Raw genomic sequence first — 20,314 nt, 5'->3', positions numbered from 1 at the left:
CTGCGCCAAGGGCTTGGGGAGGAAGTGGGGGTCCAAGAGATTTATTTATTATTTTTCAGACGGGTCCACGGCATAGCTCTGGCTGGCCTGGAACTTGCTCTGTGGATCAGACTGGCTCCAAACACACAGAGATTCACCCGCCTCTACTAAAGGCGTGCGCCGACACGTCCAGCTTACTAGTTTTAAAATATTAAGTGGAATGGGTACCAAGCCCAAAGCCTTGGGTTCGGTCCTCACAGCTAAACAAAAAACAAAAACCAGAACCGTAAAATAAGTGGGATAGAGCAGCAGCTACCCTTGAAAATGTGTTAAACGGTGCATACGCAGTAACACAATAATATTAATATAGCAGCTTAATATATATAAGGAAAAATTGTAATGTGTGCGGTAATTAATACACAGGCAAAATACAGTTGTATACTGTGCATTTTAGCTCATTAAAACGCATCAGCTCATTAGAAAGGCATGGGAAAGAGTAGAATTGGCTAAAATTAAATGAGCTTACGAAACAGCCTCGTGCACGAATTAAGTTCCTGCCATCACAGGCAGCGTTGGGTGAGTTGGGGGGGGACTCGCAATCCGGCTCCTTGAGCCGGCTTCCAGAGCCACTCAGCCTCCGCCCCGCCCCCGGCTCCGCCCCACCACAACCCCGCCCACCAGAGGGGCGGGGCCTAAGAGATTCCCGGCGTGCTGCGCGGGCGGGGCGAGGGGCGGAGCGTGCGCGGAGGCGGCGCGGAGGAGGCGCGGCAGCCGCGGGACGCTTGGCTGGGCCCGGCTGCTGCGGAAGACGGAAAGCGTGGCTGGCGCTCCTGGCGTAGGGCCTGCTGCTCCGGGACGGCGGCGGCGGGGGACGGCGGCGGGATGCGCGTGTGAGATGAGGCCTCGGGCTTCCCGGACGCGAGCAGCGGCCCCCGGGGCAGCGGCCAAGGCCTGCGCGGCCTCCTGGGAGCGCGGCGCGCGGTGCATGAGGGCGAGCGCGCGGGCGCTGGGCAGCTGCCGGCCACGCCGCCTCCGTAAACACTTGTTTAGGACTTGCTCGCCTCGCTGAGGCCGCGGCGCCGGGCATGGAACCCCCGCCCGAGGAGCCCGAGCCCGAGCCGGAGCCCCAGTCCCAGTCCCTTCCGGAGGCCTCGGCCGCCGCTCCGCTGCGCGCCCCAGAGGTGGCGCGGCTCCGCGAGGAGCAGGAAAAGGTAACAGGGCCGCGCTGGGGTTTCGGCTCGCAATCCGGCTTTCCGCCTTCGGCCGCCGCCGGCGCAGCCTCGAACGTGGCCGGCGCCCCGTGTGCGCCGGAGAGTTTCCCCCCCACCCCACCCCTCCCCACGCGCGAGCTGCGCAGCCTCGGGCCTGCAGGGGAGCAAGGGGCAGAAACTTTTGTCACGTGCATTTGTTGTCTTTTTGTCTGGAGCCCCTTGACCTTCGCCAGAAGGGATGCGGGGGGTAGGGGGGACCTGCGGAGGATAGTGTGTTGACCCTGAGCTTGAGAGCAAGGGTTGGGACTAAATAAATGCAGCTTGAGTGCATGGGGACCTCTAGTTTGTGGTGGTGGTGGTGGTGGTTGGGGTTTGTACTGTAAACAGAAGTGGACTCTCCTTTCACCCCCATGGCTCTCTGTTGCTTAAATGTTGCCAAGATGTACACACGTATGCACATGCACATGCGCACACGCGCACGCATACGCACGCGATTCTTTTTCGAATGAGCGTCAAAGTTTGACGACGTTGGTGATGATGCACTTCCTGTGCATTCCCAGCTTTGGGCTTTAGTAGTCGACTAGAGAGAGAGGCCTTTCTGTTAAGTTTTAACTTCCTATAATAAACGAGGCTTTTAAAAATGATGATTATGGTTTTAAATTACCAGAGGAGGGAAGAATGCTTTGCACCTCCGAATGGGATTTTTTTTTTTATGTAAGGAAGTGTGCTCGAGTTAAGAACTACGTCTTGGTTGTTCAATGTGAAAATGTCCTGTGGGTTCTGCAGTTTTTCCAAGTTGATCCCTCTCCTGAAGCGCCTTGAAGTTCTTTGAAAAGCTTAAAATGCCCGATGTTATATTGGAAGAGTATCACGTGTTAGTAAGGTTTAGGAAGTTGCATCAAAACCATCAGAATTTGAGAAGCTCCGTGCTTTCTGTAGTTAAATATTTTTATTTGCAAACTTTTATTTCTAATTTACTCCTTGAGAATTTTGTACATGTGTACAATCAAATCTATTTTTTTCTCACCAACTTATTCCCTCCAACACCATACCCCTTCCAAGTTCATGTCTTTTTTTTTTTTTTGGTTTTTTCGAGGCAGGGTTTCTCTGTATTGTTGTGGAGGCTTTCCTGGAACTCGCTTTGTAGACCAGGATGGCCTCGAACTCACAGAGATCCGCCTGCCTCTGCCTCCTGAGTGCTGGGATTAAAGGCGTGCGCCACCAACGCCTGGCGTCTTTTTTTTTTCTAATAACCCAATGCAGCTAGTGCTTCCCACATGTGTAAGGGTAGGACAGTTTACTGGAGCCTGAGCAACATGCGGGCTACCACAACCTCTATGAGTCATTCTTCCTCCTGTAGCTACTCAGGGGTGGAGCCTCCTGAGCTCCTCCCCATCTAACCTTGAATTTTTGCTGTGAAACCTAAACTTTAAATGAATACACCTACACAAAAAATGTCTACAAAACGTGATTATGAAGGTACACTGAAGTTTACTACACGAAGGTTTTCCTATATCCCAAGAAATCCCTTTTGGCTTAGAAATCACCTGTTAACAAATTGTAGGAGTCTTTCCTACTTTGGTTGGCTTTTTTTTTTTTTTGCCTTAGATTTTCCATTTTTCCCTAATATATAATACAACTGTTGTGTTTTAAACTTGCAGTTCAAGGTGGGAGTTTAAAAGTTAACCCGGTTTAGTGCATTTTAAGTAACAAGACAAACATTTGCCTGCCTATTATTTATGGTTCTAGGTGAGCTGTGTTATTAGCCCACTTTTTAATTTTTGAAATAAGGTCTCTTTAAGTCGCCCAGGCTGTCCTTGAGCTCGCACTATAGCCCAGTATGGACTTAACGCTGTGTGTGATCCTCTTAAACTCAGCATCCCAAGTAGGTGCAGTTAAATGTCTGTGGCATCAGACCTGACTTCATCTTAATTTTTTTAAAATAGAAACAGATTTAAAAAAAAAGAAAATAGATGGAAAGAAAGAAAGAAGCAAGCTCTAAATAAAGCCTTGTTATTTTGACAAAACAGCTTACCTTACTTGTGAAAAACATGAAATGGACCAGGGGTAGATGGTGTTACCACTGCCTTTAGTCCATATGGAAAACACTTTTTCCTTCATGGTGTAAAGCGTAATACTGACAAATAGGTTTCTTCCCATGTACCACCTTTAAAAGGGAATTTCTGGTTCTTATTCTGATGTTAGTGTGAGTGAAATACGAAGGGTACTTTTGGGTGTTCTGAACAGCTTGCTGTTGTGGTTAGTATATTTGAGAGGGTACCTGTGACTGTTAAATCCAGTGGGAGGCTGGATTGTTTCCAGTGGACATGGACCGCAATACCATTGTCAGCCGTGTCTTGTCTTACTATTAATTTGGCATATGAAACAAATGTGCGTATCAGCTTTGGCTATGTAAAATGTCTCCTATTATGAAAAATCATAATAAAGCCCTTCAGTATTTACTTAACAGACTTATTTACTTATTAGAAAAGCCTGTATGGGCGGACAGTAGATTCCCAAGGCCTTAACAAAATGCTCTGGTTAGATAGCTGTGCTTCCATTAGCGTTTAGCACAGGAAGGCTTTGCTTTGTAAATTGTGAATTATTAGTTTTGTGAGGTACTTTGTTTAGGGTTTAAAGCCAACTCAGTTTTAACAGTTCTGCTGTTTCAGGTGTGAAAGTAGAAGCATTTGTCATTCTGAATATAAAGGGAAAAATGCCATAGTTATCTTTGCATGAGTAGATACCTAGTATCCTTTATATCAGTCAAATGTGCTCAAGCTCTTAGCCTTTCCCTGTGTGGGTTCCGTGAGAGGGAATTATACTTTCCACAAAATGACCCTTTTTGCTGTGGTGGTGGTGGTGGTGGTGGTGGTGGTGGTGGTGGTGGTGGTGGTGGTGGTGGTGGTCATGGTGGTGGTATCTACTTTGCTGGCTTTTAGCTGCAGAACTTACCTGAGAACCTTACATACAGGCTTAGGGAGCAGTTCTCCGAACCAGGCTTGATAAGGGCTGTAGGTAACGTTTAAGTGTCGTTGTCCTTGTTTCTTTGAAATCCCACTTAATAGACCAGATTTTATCCTGTTCTTGTTTGACCCTGGTTGATGCTGAGCCACTGAGAAGGAAAAGTTGGCAGCTTTTCCCTTTCTCTTTCTTCATGAGCCAGGATGGCCATGAACTCTTTCCTCCCCAAGTGTGAGTCACTGGGGCTTTTGTTCCTCCCGTCTTCACCTCTAGGGGCTGGGACTGATGGTGTGTGCAGCTAGGGAGTCTTTATTTTTTTAATTTAAACTGTTAGGTTGGCATTCAAAGTCATGATGGGCTTCATTATGGCTTCTTTATCTCCCCCCATCCTTTATTGGTCTGGCAAAAAGGCATGCAAGAAGAGTTTCCGAGGCTTTGTTTAGAATGGGAAAGACCTGAAAGTTGTGTGTCGGAGGACTGTTAAATAAATCATGATGCATGTGTTGGACAGACTTGCAAATTGTAGAACAGTAGGTATGATGTGGGTCCTGTTTGCTTAGGCACTCATATATAAATATTTACTTTATATAAAAATTACTTTAGAAGGACAATGGTAGCATTTTGCCTAAAAGTTTGTAAAATTAGAAGATTTCAGTTTTTCAATAAAGGTGTTGACATTTAATTTTTGTGCAAACAAGGTTGTGATAATATCCTTAATTGCTGACTAGTTTCTAAGCATGAAAAATAAGTATCGATTGGGTTTTGAATACCAGTTGCAAAGGTTTATTTCTCATTCTAGTGTTCCTTTAATTTATTGAAAACATTTCCTGGTTTCTTTGTTTTTATATTTTTCTTTTGTCCTCAAAGATTTTGCTTAATCTTTCTAACAAAAGATAAAAGAGAGAAACTCAGATTGTTTTTTGTTTGTTTGTTTGTTTTATTATTAGTAGTAGTATTGGTTTTTTGAGATAGGGTTTCTTTGTGTAGCCTTGGCTGTCCTGGAACTCACTCTGTAGACCAGGCTGGCCTTGAACTTAAGAGATCCACCTGCCTCTGCCTCTGGAGTGCTGAGATTAAAGGTGTGCGCCACCACCGCCCAGCTTTGTTTTTTTGAGAGAGTCCTAGTATGTAGCCCTGGCTAGCTTTGAATTTGTGGCAATCCTCCTGCCTCAGCCTCCTCTGTGCAGGAATTCCAGGTATGTGCTACCACATCATGTAGATCAGTGTTGTGAGCCACTTGTATAAAGATTTGGTAGAAAGATGAGCAGTCCTAAGGGTTTATGCAGGCAGGATTCATTCCCGTCCTCTCCAGTTTGGTGAGGTATTTTGGGGTTCCTTTACATTGTCGTCCTCCCTCACCCCCATCAGTGACAGCACCGTGATGAGGCATTTCAGACTATTCTGCACAGGTTACAGGTTTCTTGCATGAAAGTCTTGCTTAATCTGCTTCTTTGGAATTGGCATTGTGTTGAAATTTAGGCTTCTTGGTTAAGGTTATATTTCTGGGATAACTGTTTTGTATTTCTAGATAATATTAGGTTTTACTAGTAGAGGTAATGAGATTTACTATCTGAAGGAACTGGGGCACAGTGTTTCCATAAGTTCATTTTCAGGACAGCAGTAAGATTGGGAAGATCAGTAGGTAATTTTTTTTTTTTAAACCACTGAGAGCATGAAGTAATTATAGCTTGGAATTTTGAAGTACCCAATACTCTCCTTATACTAGAGTTTTGGAGAATTAAATGCAGAAGTAAATATTTTAATCTTTCTTAAAGCAGAACATCTACTTTAGTTTAATGGAAGATTTTCATTTTTGTCTTGGTGAATTCCTGTTAGTTTAAGGAACTCAGTCAGCCAGGTAGTCAGTCCAGCAGTTGGAATCCAAGCCATAGGATTCATTCACCTAACACCGGCCCCAAGAGTTGTGCTGAGCTCAGTTTCAGATGCGGTTGCTCTGCTGACGACATGCAGAAGGCACCTTTCTATGTCTGATGGTAGTGATTGATGAGGACAAGCAGAAAAGGGCCGGGAGACAAGGACTGGTGGGGGATGCCCTCGCATAAGTGAGCAGTGAGCCAGGGTGCAGTGCAGCTTCATGTGAGCAGAAACCTCAGTAGTGGGCGTGAACCTGCATGGAAGACATTTTGGAGAAGAGTTTTATGCAGATGGGAGTGAGTCAGGCCGAGAGCTCCGCCAGGTGTCTTCACTGAGGGTGTTGAGTTTTATTTTTGCAAGAGGAGAAATGACTGCAACACATTTGCTGGGTGTTTATGCAGTTGGTGTTGGAGTCTTCATGAGCACTCTTGTTTTATAGTTGGATACTTTGGGCTGTTTGTAGCTTTTACCTAGGCTTCTCATGGGGTGCGGTCTGTCTTTGGTTCTGCCTACGTTGCTGTTTTCAGAAATGGTTATACCAGCGTACATGCCTGCCAGCTGTGGTACATGGCCCAGCTTCTCTACATTTTTAATTACTTTAATACCTTAGGTGTCGTCCACTGCTTTCATAATTGCTACTCATTCTAGTGATTAGTGAGGTTGATTATCTTTTCGAGTGTTTTCCAGCGGTTTTGACTTTTCACTTCTTCAGAGGAAAATAGCCACTGGTTGCTTTTTCACCTTCTGTGGTGGATATTTGTCATATCGATTCATAATAACTGTTCATACATTTTAAAATTACTTCTTTATTTTTGTTTTTTTTTCGAGACAGGGTTTCTTTGTGCAGCTCTGGCTGTCCTGGATTGTAGACCAGGCTGGTCTTGAACTCAGAGATCTGCCTGCCTCTGCCTCCTGAGTGCTGGGATTAAAGGTGTGTGCCACCAGTGCCCGGCGCATACATTTTAAAATTTATTTTACATACTGCAGTTTCCCCTCCCCCACAGTTTCCCTCCCCTGTTCATACATTTTTGTTATGAGTGCGTTTTCACTTACGGAGTTTAAATTTCTTGCTGGTCCGAGACTTGAGTTAACACTGACCCACACTTCTTAATTTTGTTTCCTTTGTAGTTAGTCTGTGTTTGTTTGCTTGGGAACCCAGGGCTGTGCCCCTGTAGGCGAACCCTTTGCTACTGAGCCCTGCTCCAGTCCTGTTTTTAAGACTTCTGCTCATGTTCTGGACACGCCCTCTTAACACTACCTACCGTGTTGAGAGCAGCAGTGTGTTCATTACTGATTTGAATACACTTAGGGATCGAGGCCCCTCACTTTTGCATTTGGGTGTTGAGTTGCCACGTCACCATTCACTGGGACGATTGGTTTTATCCACTCTCTTGTCACCTAGGGTATGACAGGTGATGGGTATGATTTGTTTCTCAAGTTGTTGTGATGGTTTGTTTATTCTTGCAGTCAGAATTATTCTGTTGCAATCATTGTGGCTTCCTAAGTTATTCCCCCCATTATTTATTATTACTCTGTGCATGTTGTTCGCATATGTATATTTTGATGTGTGTGTGAGGTCAGCACCATTGAGGAGTTTGTTCTCTTTGTTACCTATAGGTGGTCATGCTTCCCTGGCAAATGGCTTTAACCTGCTGAACCATCTCACTGGCCCTAGAAGTTCTCTTGGCACCTGTGGTGTAAATCTAGTCGTAGTTAGTTACTCAGGATTGCTTTGTCTCTTTGAGTCGTTATGCTTTTTGTTTGTTTTTGTGCCTTTGGTACTGTTAGGATCTCTAAGTGTAAGACCAGATGTAACTTAAGTAGTGGGCCTCAGGAATAACTATCTAGAATAACCATTAAGGACCGAGGTGATTTGTGGGTATTTGTGCTTTTTGATTTTTGGTGGTGGGCTGGAGATAGAACCAAGTGTCTTGTGCTTGTTAGTCATGTGTTTTACTGCTGAGCTGTATCAGTGCTTTTTAATTTTCTATTTTAAGACAGGATTTTGCTAGCTAGCCCAGGCTGGTTTCAAACTTGCAATCCTCCTGTCTGTCAAATAGATGGATTATAGACAGGTCCCCAATTTATATTTGCTTCTTATCAGATAAGGTGAATGTCATTGTAACACCTTCCTAAGAGTTTTAATGATTGAATATTGAAGTTTCGAAAATGCTTTTCGCCGGGTGGTGGTGGTGGTGCCTGTCTTTAATCCCAGCACTTGGGAGGCAGAGGCAGGCAGATCTCTGCGAGTTCGAGGCCAGCCTGGTATACAGAGTGAGTTCCAGGACAGGCTCCAAAGCCGCAGAGAAACCCTGTCTCGAAAAACCAAAAGAAAAAGAAAAAATGTTTTTCTATTTTCTGAGTTGAAAAATTACAAGTAACTTAACTAAAAGGAGTCTGTTTGGTAATTCTGATGTTGAAGTTGTTTTCTCTTTGTTTTGAGACAGGGTGTTTCTTCCAGTGTAGCCTGAAATCCAAATGTTTCCTGCTTCAACTTTCCCAGTGTGTGCTTTGGGTCTCTCAAACTTAGGTCTTGAAGTATTTACCAACTGAGCCATCTTCCCAGCCTCATTCTACAGAAGTTTTAGTGCATGCAACTTAACATTAGTGTAGTAGATATTTAAGAATACTTCACACACCATTTTAGAAGAAAGGATGGTCCAGATATCTGAATGTTACTATACGATGAAGTCTTCTTCAAGTGACTGGGTCCCTCTTTCTCCTCTTCTTAGGCCTGTGTTGTTCTCTCAATTATTTTCCTCTTCCTCATTCAGGACAGTCAACTTTTATTCAGTATCTACTTACTACTTCTAGGTGTGTAGTTCTTCCCTATCGTCATGGTCATTTCTAGTACTTAGTGATAAAGATAACCCTTGCACATTCCCTGCTTTCAAACCCATTTTCCCGTGTCTTCAGCAGTTTTGCCTAGTTTTGGTGTAAAGAAGCTTAAGAACTTGTCAAAAAGGCAGCAGAATTTAGAGATCGTCATTCCAACCACTTTATGCCTTTGGATAGTTTGGCCAGCACTGACCTGTGACTCTCACCATTGTTTCCCAAGCACTTTGATCTCTGCACACAGAAGCTGTAGCCAGAAGCATAGCTGCTCCATGCTGCCTTCCTTCTGTAGCAGTCTTGTAGGATTCATGTGTTCTAGGGCTGTCATGCAATTGAGATCATGTATTTGTACTAAGCCTTTGGCTTATTTTGCTTGACACCTTCTCCAGGTTTGTGCTTGCTTAGAACTCAGTCTCTGAGTAGTATTCCATTGTATATCCGTGGGTCATTTGGTTTGTCTTGCATCTGATGCACACAGGTTCTTTCTGCCTTTTGGCTGTTGTGAATAGTGCTATTCTGAACTGTGTAAGTGTCTGAGTCTCTGTTTTCAGTTCTTTGGTGTGTGCACCTGGGAATAGAGAGGCTGAATCCTATAGTAGCAGGAACACTGCACTGTCTTCCATAGGAGCTGCCCGTCATATTCCCACCAGAAGTATATGAAAATGCCAGTCTGCACGCTCTTGCCAACACTTGCACCTTTTCAGTGATAGCTGTCTTAACAGGCTTGAAGAGGAGTCTAAGTGTGCTTATGATTGCTGTTTCTCTAATGACTAGGGTTGTTGCTCAACTCTTCACATGCCTGTTGGCTATTTGTGAATCCACTTGGAGAAATTTCTATTCATGTCCTTGTCCATATTTTAATTGGTTTGTCATTTTGTTGTTGAAAAGAATTCTTTATATCTGGATATTAAACTCTTGATATGTAATTTATATATTTTTCCCTGATTTCTTAGCTTATGTTTCTGATAATGTCCTTTAATGCACAGAAGTTTAAAATTTTCTTTTAAGTTTTGTTTACTCTTGTATGTGTGTGTGCTGTGGTATGAGTCTGAAGGTCAGAGTACACCTTTGTGGAGTCTTTTTTTTGGGGGAGGGGCTTCTTTGTGGCTTAGAGGCTGTCCTGGAACTGACTTTTGGAGACCAGGCTGGTCTCAAACTCACAGATATCCACCTGCCTCTGCCTCCTGAGTGCTGGGATTAAAGGCGTGTGCCACCATTGCTCAGCTTGAGGTGAATTTTTGAATTGTGTTGGATTTATTAACATTTGCATTTTAGTCTCTCACTTTTGTTTTATGATTATATAAAATATATACAGGGCTCAAAACCACGACTATATAAAAATTATTCCTATTCCTGCTCCTGTCTGCCCTTATAGAGAGCCATTTTTAATTTATTTCTGATTTACCTCATTGTGTTTACTCCTGTAAACAAGTATAATTATAGCCCCTTCCCCTCCATCCTGCCTCTGTACACAAAAGGTAGCATATAGTCTATTTTGCTGAAATACCTGGGATTTTTCTAGTTCCTAGAGATACTTTAGCCTATTTTATAGTTGTCTAATACTCCCCTGTATATGTAATGATCATTTTCTGTTACTGAATTTTTTTAGTTTAATTTTCGTGTTGTCAGTATTTGTTGTACCAAGTAACAGGATTCACTGTGCCATTTTCCTCCTGTATGTAATGTACTTTCCTCTTAACTCCTTTATTACCTTCTTGTGTGTTCCCATCCCTTGTCTCTTCCCCAATAGTCTCCCTCTGTAATCATGTCTTCCTCTGACCCCAATCTGTAGTCTCCATATGATAAAAAGAAACAAAAAACCCAACAAAAGCCACGTAAATTTGTCTGACTCTGGCCTGTTTTGTATAACATGATGGTACCATGCATTTTCTCGAAGACAACATGATTTTTTTTCTTCTTTAGTGCTGAATGGTGTCTTTTGTTTGTTTGAGACAGAGCCTGCCTGTGTACCTAAGGATGACTTTCAATCTCTGATCTTTCTCTTCACTTCTAGAATGCTGGGATTGTAGGCTTGTGCCAGCTCTCCTGGCTTCATGGTGTCTTGGGCATTGGACTCATGACCTTGTGCATGGTGGTGCAAGTGCTCTACCAACTGAGCTACACCCTTACCCCGAATAGTATTTTTATGTTCTATTTTCTTTATTCGGTGATCTGTCGATGATCACGCTTATTCCATGTGTCAGCTGTTGTGGCTAGTGCAGCAGTAAAAGCAATGCACATATCCTTTGTACGCTGCCTTTGATTTCTTTGGCTACCTACCCAGAAGTGGCATAGCTGGAACATGATGTTCTCTCTCTCTCTCTCTCTCTCTCTCTCTCTCTCTCTCTCTCTCTCTCTCTCTCTCTCTCTCTCTCTCTCTCTCTCTCTCTCTCTGTGTGTGTGTGTGCTGTGTGCATAACCTCAGTGCTTATTCCTATAGTGGTTGTACAAGTGGACATTCTCACTATGTCTACTCCCCTCAGCATTTGTTTTATTAAAAATTATTTGTTTACTTGTGTGTGTGAGAGTCTGCATGAGTTTATGTGCATCACACACATTGCAGGTGTGTTTGGAGGCCAGAGGAAGCTGTTGGATCCCCTGGAACTGGAGTTACAGGCAGTTGTGGGCCACCCAGTGTGGGTGGGGTGCTGGGAACTGAACTGAGATAGATCACTGAAAGAGCAAGTGCTCTTCCCTGCAGTTACCTCTAGCCCCTATTGATAGTATTTATAAAAAGTATTTGGAAGAATTTGTTAATGGGATGGTTCCTGGAGATTGGAGATTTAAAAACATAGACAACTTTGTTTTCTTAAAGGACTGTTCAAGTTTTCCATTTCTTATTGTGTCAGTTTAGGGAAGTGATTTTATATTTATGTGTCTGTGTATAAATATAAAATATATATGTTTACGTGCATATAATGTTATATATATGATGTCTTATTTCCTGTCTTTTTTAAACCAATAGTTTAATAATGGTTTTAAAATTGCTATTATTTGTAATTTGGTTTGTCTTCATAGGAGTTTATCAGGCAATGAATTTGTCTCAAGATTCAACTTTTAGCTTGTTGATTTTTAAAAATTTTTAAAAATATGCTTTCTCCATTAAATTTTCGCTTTACTTTTCTTTCTTTAAGGTCTCTCCCTTGTTTTTAAAGATCATTAACATTTACTTTTTTATGTATTTTGCATTTTACTTTTTTTTGCTCTACATAGCTCACATATTTAATTTTACTGTGGTCAAAGAACATATAATTGAATGGAATTTGACTTTTGTTTTATGAATGAATATATATGGTCTTTTCTTGATAGATACTTCATCTTTTCTCTTTTGCAAATATAATTCCTCAGTTCTTGAGTTTGGCATCTCTTCTAGCTCCAGTTGTTTGAGTGTTTTGTTCAAGTACTTCATGGCCACCTCTTATAGTACTCTGGGCTATCCAGAAATGTGTATTATTGCCTTAGTCATGGTTAAAAAGCTGTGATATTCTTTGTGTACAGTTTAAGATAGTTGAACTTCTAGTCAGTTGACTTTTTTGTTTTTGATATTTTGAATTTTTATTTTCCCATCTTTAAAGATGTTCTTGCCTTCAGATTGCCTTTATTAAGATTTTAGTATGCTTTTTGTGATCTGTCATTTTAAACTTCAGTATTTTTGTTTGAAGTATGTTTTGTATAAATAGCATGTAATTGTGGTTTTAATTTTCAGTTGACATCTTTTCTTTTTAGAGCAGTTGTGTCAAAATACTATTGAGGTTTATTACTCTTCTATTTGATTTTACTTTTTATCTTAAAGTTTGTTGTAAAAAACATTGCCTTTAAGATTTTTTTGGGGGGGGGCAGGGGCTCAGAGGTCCTGAGTTCAATTCCCAGCAACCACATGGTGGCTCACAACCATGTGTAGTGAGATCTGGTGCCCTCTTCTGGCCTGAAGGCATACATGCAGACAGAACACTATGCATAATACATAAATATCTTGAAAAGCTAGACTGTGCTATTAAACAGTAGCTTTGTTTTCTATTCTACCCATCCATCGACAAACACCCTTCTGCTTTTTCTGTCTCTGAGTTAGACTTATTCAGTTAGCTCATGTAATCTGTCATAGCTTTGCCCTGTTATCACTGGACTGTTGGACTTAGTATAATATGTTCAAAGTTTGCATGTTGTAGCACTTAACCATATTCTCCCCCTTTGTTGTGTGTGTGTGATGTGTGTACATGTTATTTGTGTATAAGCTTCTATGTGTTTATGAATGTGGTTATGCACATGCCTTGGTGTACTTGTGGGGGTGAGGACACTTGGGTTTTGGTCCTTGCCTTCCACCTTGTTTGAGACAGTATCTGTGAGCTGCTTCATACAGTAGACTAGCTGGCCTTTGAGTTTCCAGGGGTTCTCCTGTCTCTTCCTCCCATCTCCTAGTAGGAGAGTAGGATTACAGGTGTAGGTGTGTGTGTGTGTGTGTGTGTGTGTGTGTGTGTGTGTGTGTGTGTGTGTGTGTGTGTGTTTGATTTTATATGGATTCTAGGCATTCAAACCCAGGTCCACATGGTTGTATGGCAAATGCTTTCATTCAATTAAGCCATCTTTCCAGTCCTGTCTGGGTTTTGAGACAGGATCTGGGTAGGAAGTCCCCCAATCTCCAGGCTTGCTTCACTCTGTTTTAAAGTAGCCTGGGACTCATACTGCTGCCTTAGCATATCGCTGGCATACCCAGGTCTAGACTTACTTTTTTTTTGTTGTTGTTGTTGTTTTTCGTTTTATGAGACAGGGTTTCTTTGTATTATTTTGGAGGCTGTTGGTCCAGCCTAGCCTCGAACTCACAGAGATCCGCCTGCCTTTGCCTCCGGAGTGCTGGGGTCAAAGGCGTGCGCCACCACTGCCCGGCTAGAATTACTACTTTTTAATGGTAAATAATATCTCATTGTACTCTGTAGTATATTAGAAGTTGTTTTATATGGTACTTTTCTATAAGTAGACACCTGTATTGTCTCCATTTTGAAGGTTGTGAATAATGCTGCTAAAGACATGAGTGTGTATATATTTGTGCTGACTGCTTTGAGTGCTTTGGGTGTAGTCAGAAGCTAAAATACCGGATCCTAGAGTAAGTTCGTGTATAGTGTTTGGGGAGCCATCACATGACTTCTGTAGTGAATGTACACTTTCACCTTCCCAGCAGCAATTCTCAATGGCTCCAGTTTTCCTACATCCTCAGGAGTACTTGTTGTTTTCTGCTTTATCTTTTAGACGATGGGCCTGCCTGATATAATCAAAGTGGTCTCTCACTGTCGTTCGTTTTTTGTCGTTTCTTGGCCATTTTACCCTTTTATGCTAACTTGGGGTTAATCAAACATAACTTTATTGTTGCTTCTGCCTATTAATGTCTTTGTGATAGATCATTGAAGTACATTGTTAGTACAGTGTACTGCGTGTACCTTAATACTCTCGGAGCTACACGTTTATACCAGGTGCTACCATCTGGATCCAGCATGAATTCATTTACTCACCCTACCTCTTTTTCCTCTTTCTCCCCTCCCCCCATTGGTTGATTGAGACTGGTTTTCACTATAAAGCTTTGACTGTCCTGAAACACAGAGATCCACCTGCCTCTGCCTTCTGAGTGCTGGGATTGAAGGTGCAAGGCTCCTGTGGTTCCCACTCACATCTGATTATTGCTTCAGTCCATTTTGATGGTGTATCTTGTCTATTGTGTTGTATTTAATTGCTGCACGTGACTGGTACTCATCTGGACACTCCTGTGGCCTGCACGATTGCAGCTGCTCTGGAGTTCTTCCTGCGTGTGTGCTGCTGAAGAAAACCCATTTGTATCTCTTTTGATGGAGAATGAAAACCTGGTGTGGGATTATCAGTTATCTGCTGAAATCTTTCAGATTTTCCTTCACATTGGAGGATGTTTGCTGTGCATATATTAATAATGATCAATTTCTAAGTTACTTTTTCAGCACTTCAAGATTTTATTCTGTTGTCTTCCAGTTTCTGGCATTTTGTGCAGAAGTTATCTGTAACTTTAACTTTTTGGTGCTCCTTTGAAAGCTGTATTCCATCTCTATGGCCTCTTATCTCCAGCTGTACCCAAACTTCTTTTTCCCTTGGTTTTCATCACTCACTACATTGTTGTGCCCACATGTTAAGACATACTGACTTATGCTGGGCGCAGTCTCTGTTTAACGTTGGCTCTCAATTTTAGAAATGTATGATTTTTCTTCTGATTCCCCTCCCCTCCCCCTCCCCTCCCCCCACACCTGCTGTCTGGTGAGAGTCTAGGGCTCTGCACTTGCTTGGCAGGTGTTCTACCACTGAGCTAGAGCCACAGTCAGAGCATTTTCACTTAACTTTTTTAAAAAGAGATTTCCAGTGACATTTCTGCTCATTCATACACTTTTTTTTCATCTTTTCTTGTATCCTCCTGCACATGGCATTGTAATTTTAGTGCGCTGGTTTACTGACACCAGTGCCCAGATCGTGTAACCTTTTGGTTTTGTTTCCTTTCTTTTGTCTGCTGTCAGATCACGTGCTTCCGCTTTGTGGCATTGTAGTCCTTTTGGGTTAAATGCGGGGATGGTAGACGTGTCTGAAGATGGTGTCTTCCTCTGGGAGAGGCCTCGCCTGCCTTTAGATAGGCATGGTGTGAACTGGTCAGGGTTAGCTGCCGCCTGCAGGTGCTGATGGAGTGAGGGCCTGGTGCCTGCTGTACAGAGTGGTGCGCTGCTTTGGTTCTCTTTGACTTTGTCTAGAGTACAGCTTATTTCTTCGGAGCTTCTGAACTCTTCAGTTTCTGTTTCATTTCCACTTCTTCCCAAAGTTTTGGTTTAGCTTTTTAGCCTTTTAGCTTCAGGATTTGACAGGCATCCTTGGATGGAAACCAGCTTACATCTTCACAGGCCTCATTTTGTTCCTTTGTGTTGTCAGACTCTTGCCTGCTTCTTCAGGGCCTGCTGCAATGCTCAGCTCTTGCCTAGGCACAGAATTGCCTAAAACCACATCGTGGGAGATCCCTCTCATGTCCCAGTTCCCTCTCAATTCCTAGGTCCTCTCTGTTATTTGACAACTCTTGGCTGCCTTTAAACATGTGATTTTCTTATTTATCTGGTGTTTTCCAGTTCTCAGTGAGCTTTGAACTTGTATATGGCTTAGTTTCCCTACAGTCTGCCTGTCAGTGGTGTATCTTAAAGTGGAGAATGGTATCTCAGATTGCTTTAATTTTGCTTTTGTATTACTAGTAAGCCACCCCCTCTTTATTTTTTTATTTGTATTCACTGTTTAATGCATGTTTCTTTTGAGTGTTACAGGCATATTTTTATCCTATTCTGTGTGACAAGTTTCACCACATTGGCTTTAAGTCCATTGTAAACTACAGATATACTTGAAAGGAATTTCTGCAAAAATTGACTCTGTGACGCCAGGGGTGTGTGTGTGTGTGTGTGTGTGTGTGTGTGTGTGTGTGTGTGTGTGTGTGTATGTATATGTATGTTTTGCTTGCTTTTTACTTTGTTACCAGCAATCTCAGGTGTCTCCTGGTTGTGGAGCACCTCACCCCTTCTGATTACCTTAATCTTCACATCGGAAATGGATCAGTTGGTTTTGGTAGCAGCAGGCATGGGCCTTCTCCATTCTGGGACTGTAGATGCTCAAAAGGAGTTCTGTCAGGGCTTGTTTTTTAGTGGAAACAGTAGTTTTCCAGAGGAAGGTATGCAAATGGATAGGGAATGATGGATGTTCCTAGTCAAATAATAGGCATGCAAGCTGTCTAGGCAGCCCTCAGATTCAGAAGTACAGCTCAGCCCCTCTTGTAGTCATGAAACCTGCAAAGCACTGAGAATGGAGTTTTCTTAGGTTCGTGAAATGGCCACACAATGACATAATGGGCCATGTAATACTCAGGTTTCATTGCAAATGTTGTATTTAAAGGGGGCATTTTGTAACAGGGCATGTATACTGTGCATTAAAATGTATCATTCTTAGGTTTGAAAGACTAGTTATATCGAGGATGACCTTGAACTTCTGATTTTCTTTTTTCCCCAGTGCTGGGATTACAGGTGTGTGTGCCCCATCCACAGTAGGCGATGTTACACCAAGTAAAATCTGCATGCTCTAAAACACCACCAAGCTCTGAAAGTTTTGGCTTGTGGTAATAGTAGACAGTCTTCCATTTCAGCGAAGGTCCTTTCATCCTTCAGGAAGCTCTCAGGTGACTGTGCTTGCGTCTTATCCCTGGGCTCCAATGCAGTGAGGACTTTTTACAACCTAATGGGAAGCTGCAGTCCAGCAAGAGAAGCTGACCCAATGAATTTAGACAGCCTGCAGAGCTGCTCCCACACTGCTCTTGATACAGTAGCCTGTCAGGAAGAATTTAAGGTTGCATGTAGGGCAAGCAGTCTTAGAAGTGAAGAGAAGCCTTCCTGAGGAGAAGGATCAGGGTTAGAAGAGCATGTAACCTAGGGTTCTCTGCATCAGTCCAGCTTTGTCCTGCTGCTTGTGCTGCACTTGCAGAGCGAATGGGTTGATGCCCCCTTGTGGTCTGTTGTCAAAATAAATAGCATAAACAAATAAGTACAGGAGAGCTCACTGCATGTTAAACCCCGCCTTACTCCTTTATAAAGGAATGTTTAAAAAACAGTTTCTGAGGAAAACAAGCTGTTGGGTTTTTGTCTTTCTTTTTTTTTTATAGTATACAATTTGTCAGGCATGATTTTGATCCGTGGTAACAGCGTGTGCGTGCTATGCCGAGGAGCACATGGAGGAGAGGCAGCAGTGACGGCAGCTGCAGCAGCCTTTTTTTCCACGGTTACACCTTCCCAGTTTGCAGTCAGGCTTGTCCAAGGCATCATGCACTTGGGTCAGATAGTTGTGATTTAAAACTGATTTCATGCGGCCACTTCTGGGACCAGCTAATCCATCCCAGAAAGCAGGCTTCTGTTTGTTACAAAGACATTAAGACCCCTGCCATTGGAGTGCTTGAGTGGACTGTCATATGAAGTCTTGTTATAAATCTTAGGTCTGTACCTAAATGTACAGATGATTATTTACCCGCTGGGTAACTAATGATAGTTTGTTTAAACAGTGGTGGGTCAGGTAAGGGTCCCTTTTTAGTGTGGCCTCACTGCTGTATTACTGTGGGAACACAAATTTATAAACGTGTAGTTACTATATTAAAGGATTTCATAGGTTAATTATTTTAGTAGTACAAGCCTGCTAAGTAACTGTTTTTATAAAAACATTACAGGGACTTTTTAGGCATAATATTTGCAAGTTTAGACACTTAATTTTTAAAGAACAAAACAAAGTTGGCATCGGTTCTTCCATAGGGACCTTCCCTTTGTGGAGGTCAGCACAGTGATGAAACACCTTTTGTTGTTTTTGCTTGTTTTTGGAGACTTGCTTATAGAGTCAGACCTCTGTCTTACTGCCATTCACTTAATATTTAAAGAAATTAGCATGAGTTCCCTGGCAGAAGAAATTAGATAATTTGGTGTTAATTTCACAGAAAAGTCAGTTTTTAAAACTCAGGTACATTCAGCTTTGAATTTGGGTTTTCACTTGTGTTTTTCCCCTCTTGGCAGTTAAATAAAAGCACCTCAAAAAATAACTTTTTGGTGGTGGTGGTGGTGGCAGCAGCAGCGGCGGCGGCGGTGGTGGTGGTGGTGTGTGAGAGAGAGATGTTTTTGGCCACAGGAAACTCATTACTCAATTCCATGTGTTTCCATATCTGCCTCCTTTGAATGCTCTCCTTTGATTTCCAGGGTCCTGCTTCTGTTGTGTATGTCTGTCCAGTGTGTCTGGTGTGTATGTCTGTCCAGTATGTGTGGTGTTCTGAATGCCGTGTGGAACCCAGAGAGACTCTGCATGTAAAGCAGCATTTTGGTAGTGAGAATGTCGCTTGTACAGTATGAAATGCCGTCTTGTTGCTGGTCTGTCTTTGAATATCTGCTTAGGGGGACTATTTTAGGAAAGAAAAGGGGAGGGGAGTGAGGAAGCGTGACTAGAACCAGGCAGAGGAGCTGTGTGGGTGATGGCAAGAACACATGCCATGCTACCAGTGGCTTGTTTTTAAACATGAAAAGCGTGTGTGCCAAATTTACATATTTACTAATTAAAAAGGCTTCCTGGAAACATTAAGTAGACTATCTTCCATAACCTTTAACACCATCACTAATGGATATAGCCTAGAAAATTCCATCGAAGGTCCTTTAAATAATGTAAATGATTATGAATATGTAACTAGTTAATATGCAGCTACGAAAGGATTATCATGTAGAGGTTAATGAACACTCTGCTCTTACGGGTTGCAGGGCTTTTCTTTCTGTGCTCTTGGCTCACTTCATGCTTGGAAACACTCCCGCTAGGACTGGAAACATCCTGACTGTTTTTGGGTCTCATCTTAATGGGGTTCTTAAATAGAAACTTCATAAAATTATTTTTGCAAAGATTTGTTTTTCCTTTTCAGTTTACGTTTAATTCTGTTTGTTTAATTCAGAAACAGTGCTGTGGACTGACGTGGCTTTAGTGGACTCTTACAGATGTGAAGTCAGTGCTCTATTATATATTGCCACTGTTGTTAAGTGTTGCTGTGTGATTGATACTCACTGCAGATCTTCATTTGGTGTAGACACTTTTTATGCTGAGTTAATGTGCAGTATGCTGAGTATCTGATCACAGCATGCGTTTTGGTTCAGGGTTGCTGCTTTACCATTTAAAATGTTCAAAAGGGGAGGACATTTCCCCCAGGAATTAAATGTTAGAATAGAGGAATTTAGTGATAATTCTTAAAAAAAGAAAAAAAAACTTTTTTGGGGTTAAAACATTTTGAACATGAGCGGAAACTAGGTCTCGCTGCTGTCCCCACGTGGCCTCTGCAGTCCACCTTTTGTGCCTTAGTTTATCTCTAAAATGGTGCTGTAGCATTCTAGACTAGTATTTAACTTTTTTCTTTGTATTGGTGGGAGCTCAGAAATAGGTGCTTAGCAGTTTGTGAAAAATAGTATTAATTTAAAAATTTCCACTTAACTGTTATTTTTCTAATTGCATTTTTTTGTGTGTGTGCTGATTGGTGTTTTAGTGTTTGAGAATCTACTGAAATTCTTAAAGGAAAGCGTAACCTTTATGTTTGATTCTGTTCTTTGAGTATTATAAACCAGCTTAAACTGGGTATCAAGTGCATACATTTTTATCTTAATTCACTGGTGGGGGGAATGAGCTGTTCAGAACACCCTTTGTCCCAAGTGTTTCTTCTTGAAAAGATAGTAGAAAAATGAATTCATTTTTAATACATCATCAGAATAAAAATCACAGGTGGAAACATTTGGAGATATGCTGACAAAATAAAATATTTTCACTACTGTCATTTTTTTCTTGCTGAAATGTGGTGTGTTACATTGATTTCCTGTTATTTATAATATTTGTGTATTTTAGAAAATATGTAACATTGAAAATGGTCT

The 20,314-nt window shown here is 42.1% G+C and overlaps 1 protein-coding gene across 3 annotated transcripts in view; it reads left to right on the top strand.

The window, feature by feature from the left end:
• Positions 1-20,314, top strand: part of Uri1 (URI1 prefoldin like chaperone) — a 63,229-nt gene that overhangs the window by 2,948 nt on the left and 39,967 nt on the right. The window contains exon 1 of one of the 3 annotated variants that reach the window (XM_040735426.1): positions 740-1,190. The exons of the other annotated variants lie outside the window; for them this stretch is intronic. Coding sequence (XP_040591360.1) covers positions 1,065-1,190 — 126 coding nt within the window. The 5' untranslated portion in view covers positions 740-1,064. Of the gene's footprint in view, positions 1-739; positions 1,191-20,314 lie in introns of those variants that run through there. 3 annotated transcript variants of the gene reach the window in all.

Source organism: Mesocricetus auratus, unplaced genomic scaffold (assembly GCF_017639785.1).
Source record: "Mesocricetus auratus isolate SY011 unplaced genomic scaffold, BCM_Maur_2.0 Super-Scaffold_100046, whole genome shotgun sequence".
Classification (NCBI taxonomy): Eukaryota; Metazoa; Chordata; class Mammalia; order Rodentia; family Cricetidae; genus Mesocricetus; species Mesocricetus auratus.
The sequence above is the reverse complement of the archived record's forward strand: the minus strand, read 5'-3'. Positions and strand labels throughout refer to the sequence as shown.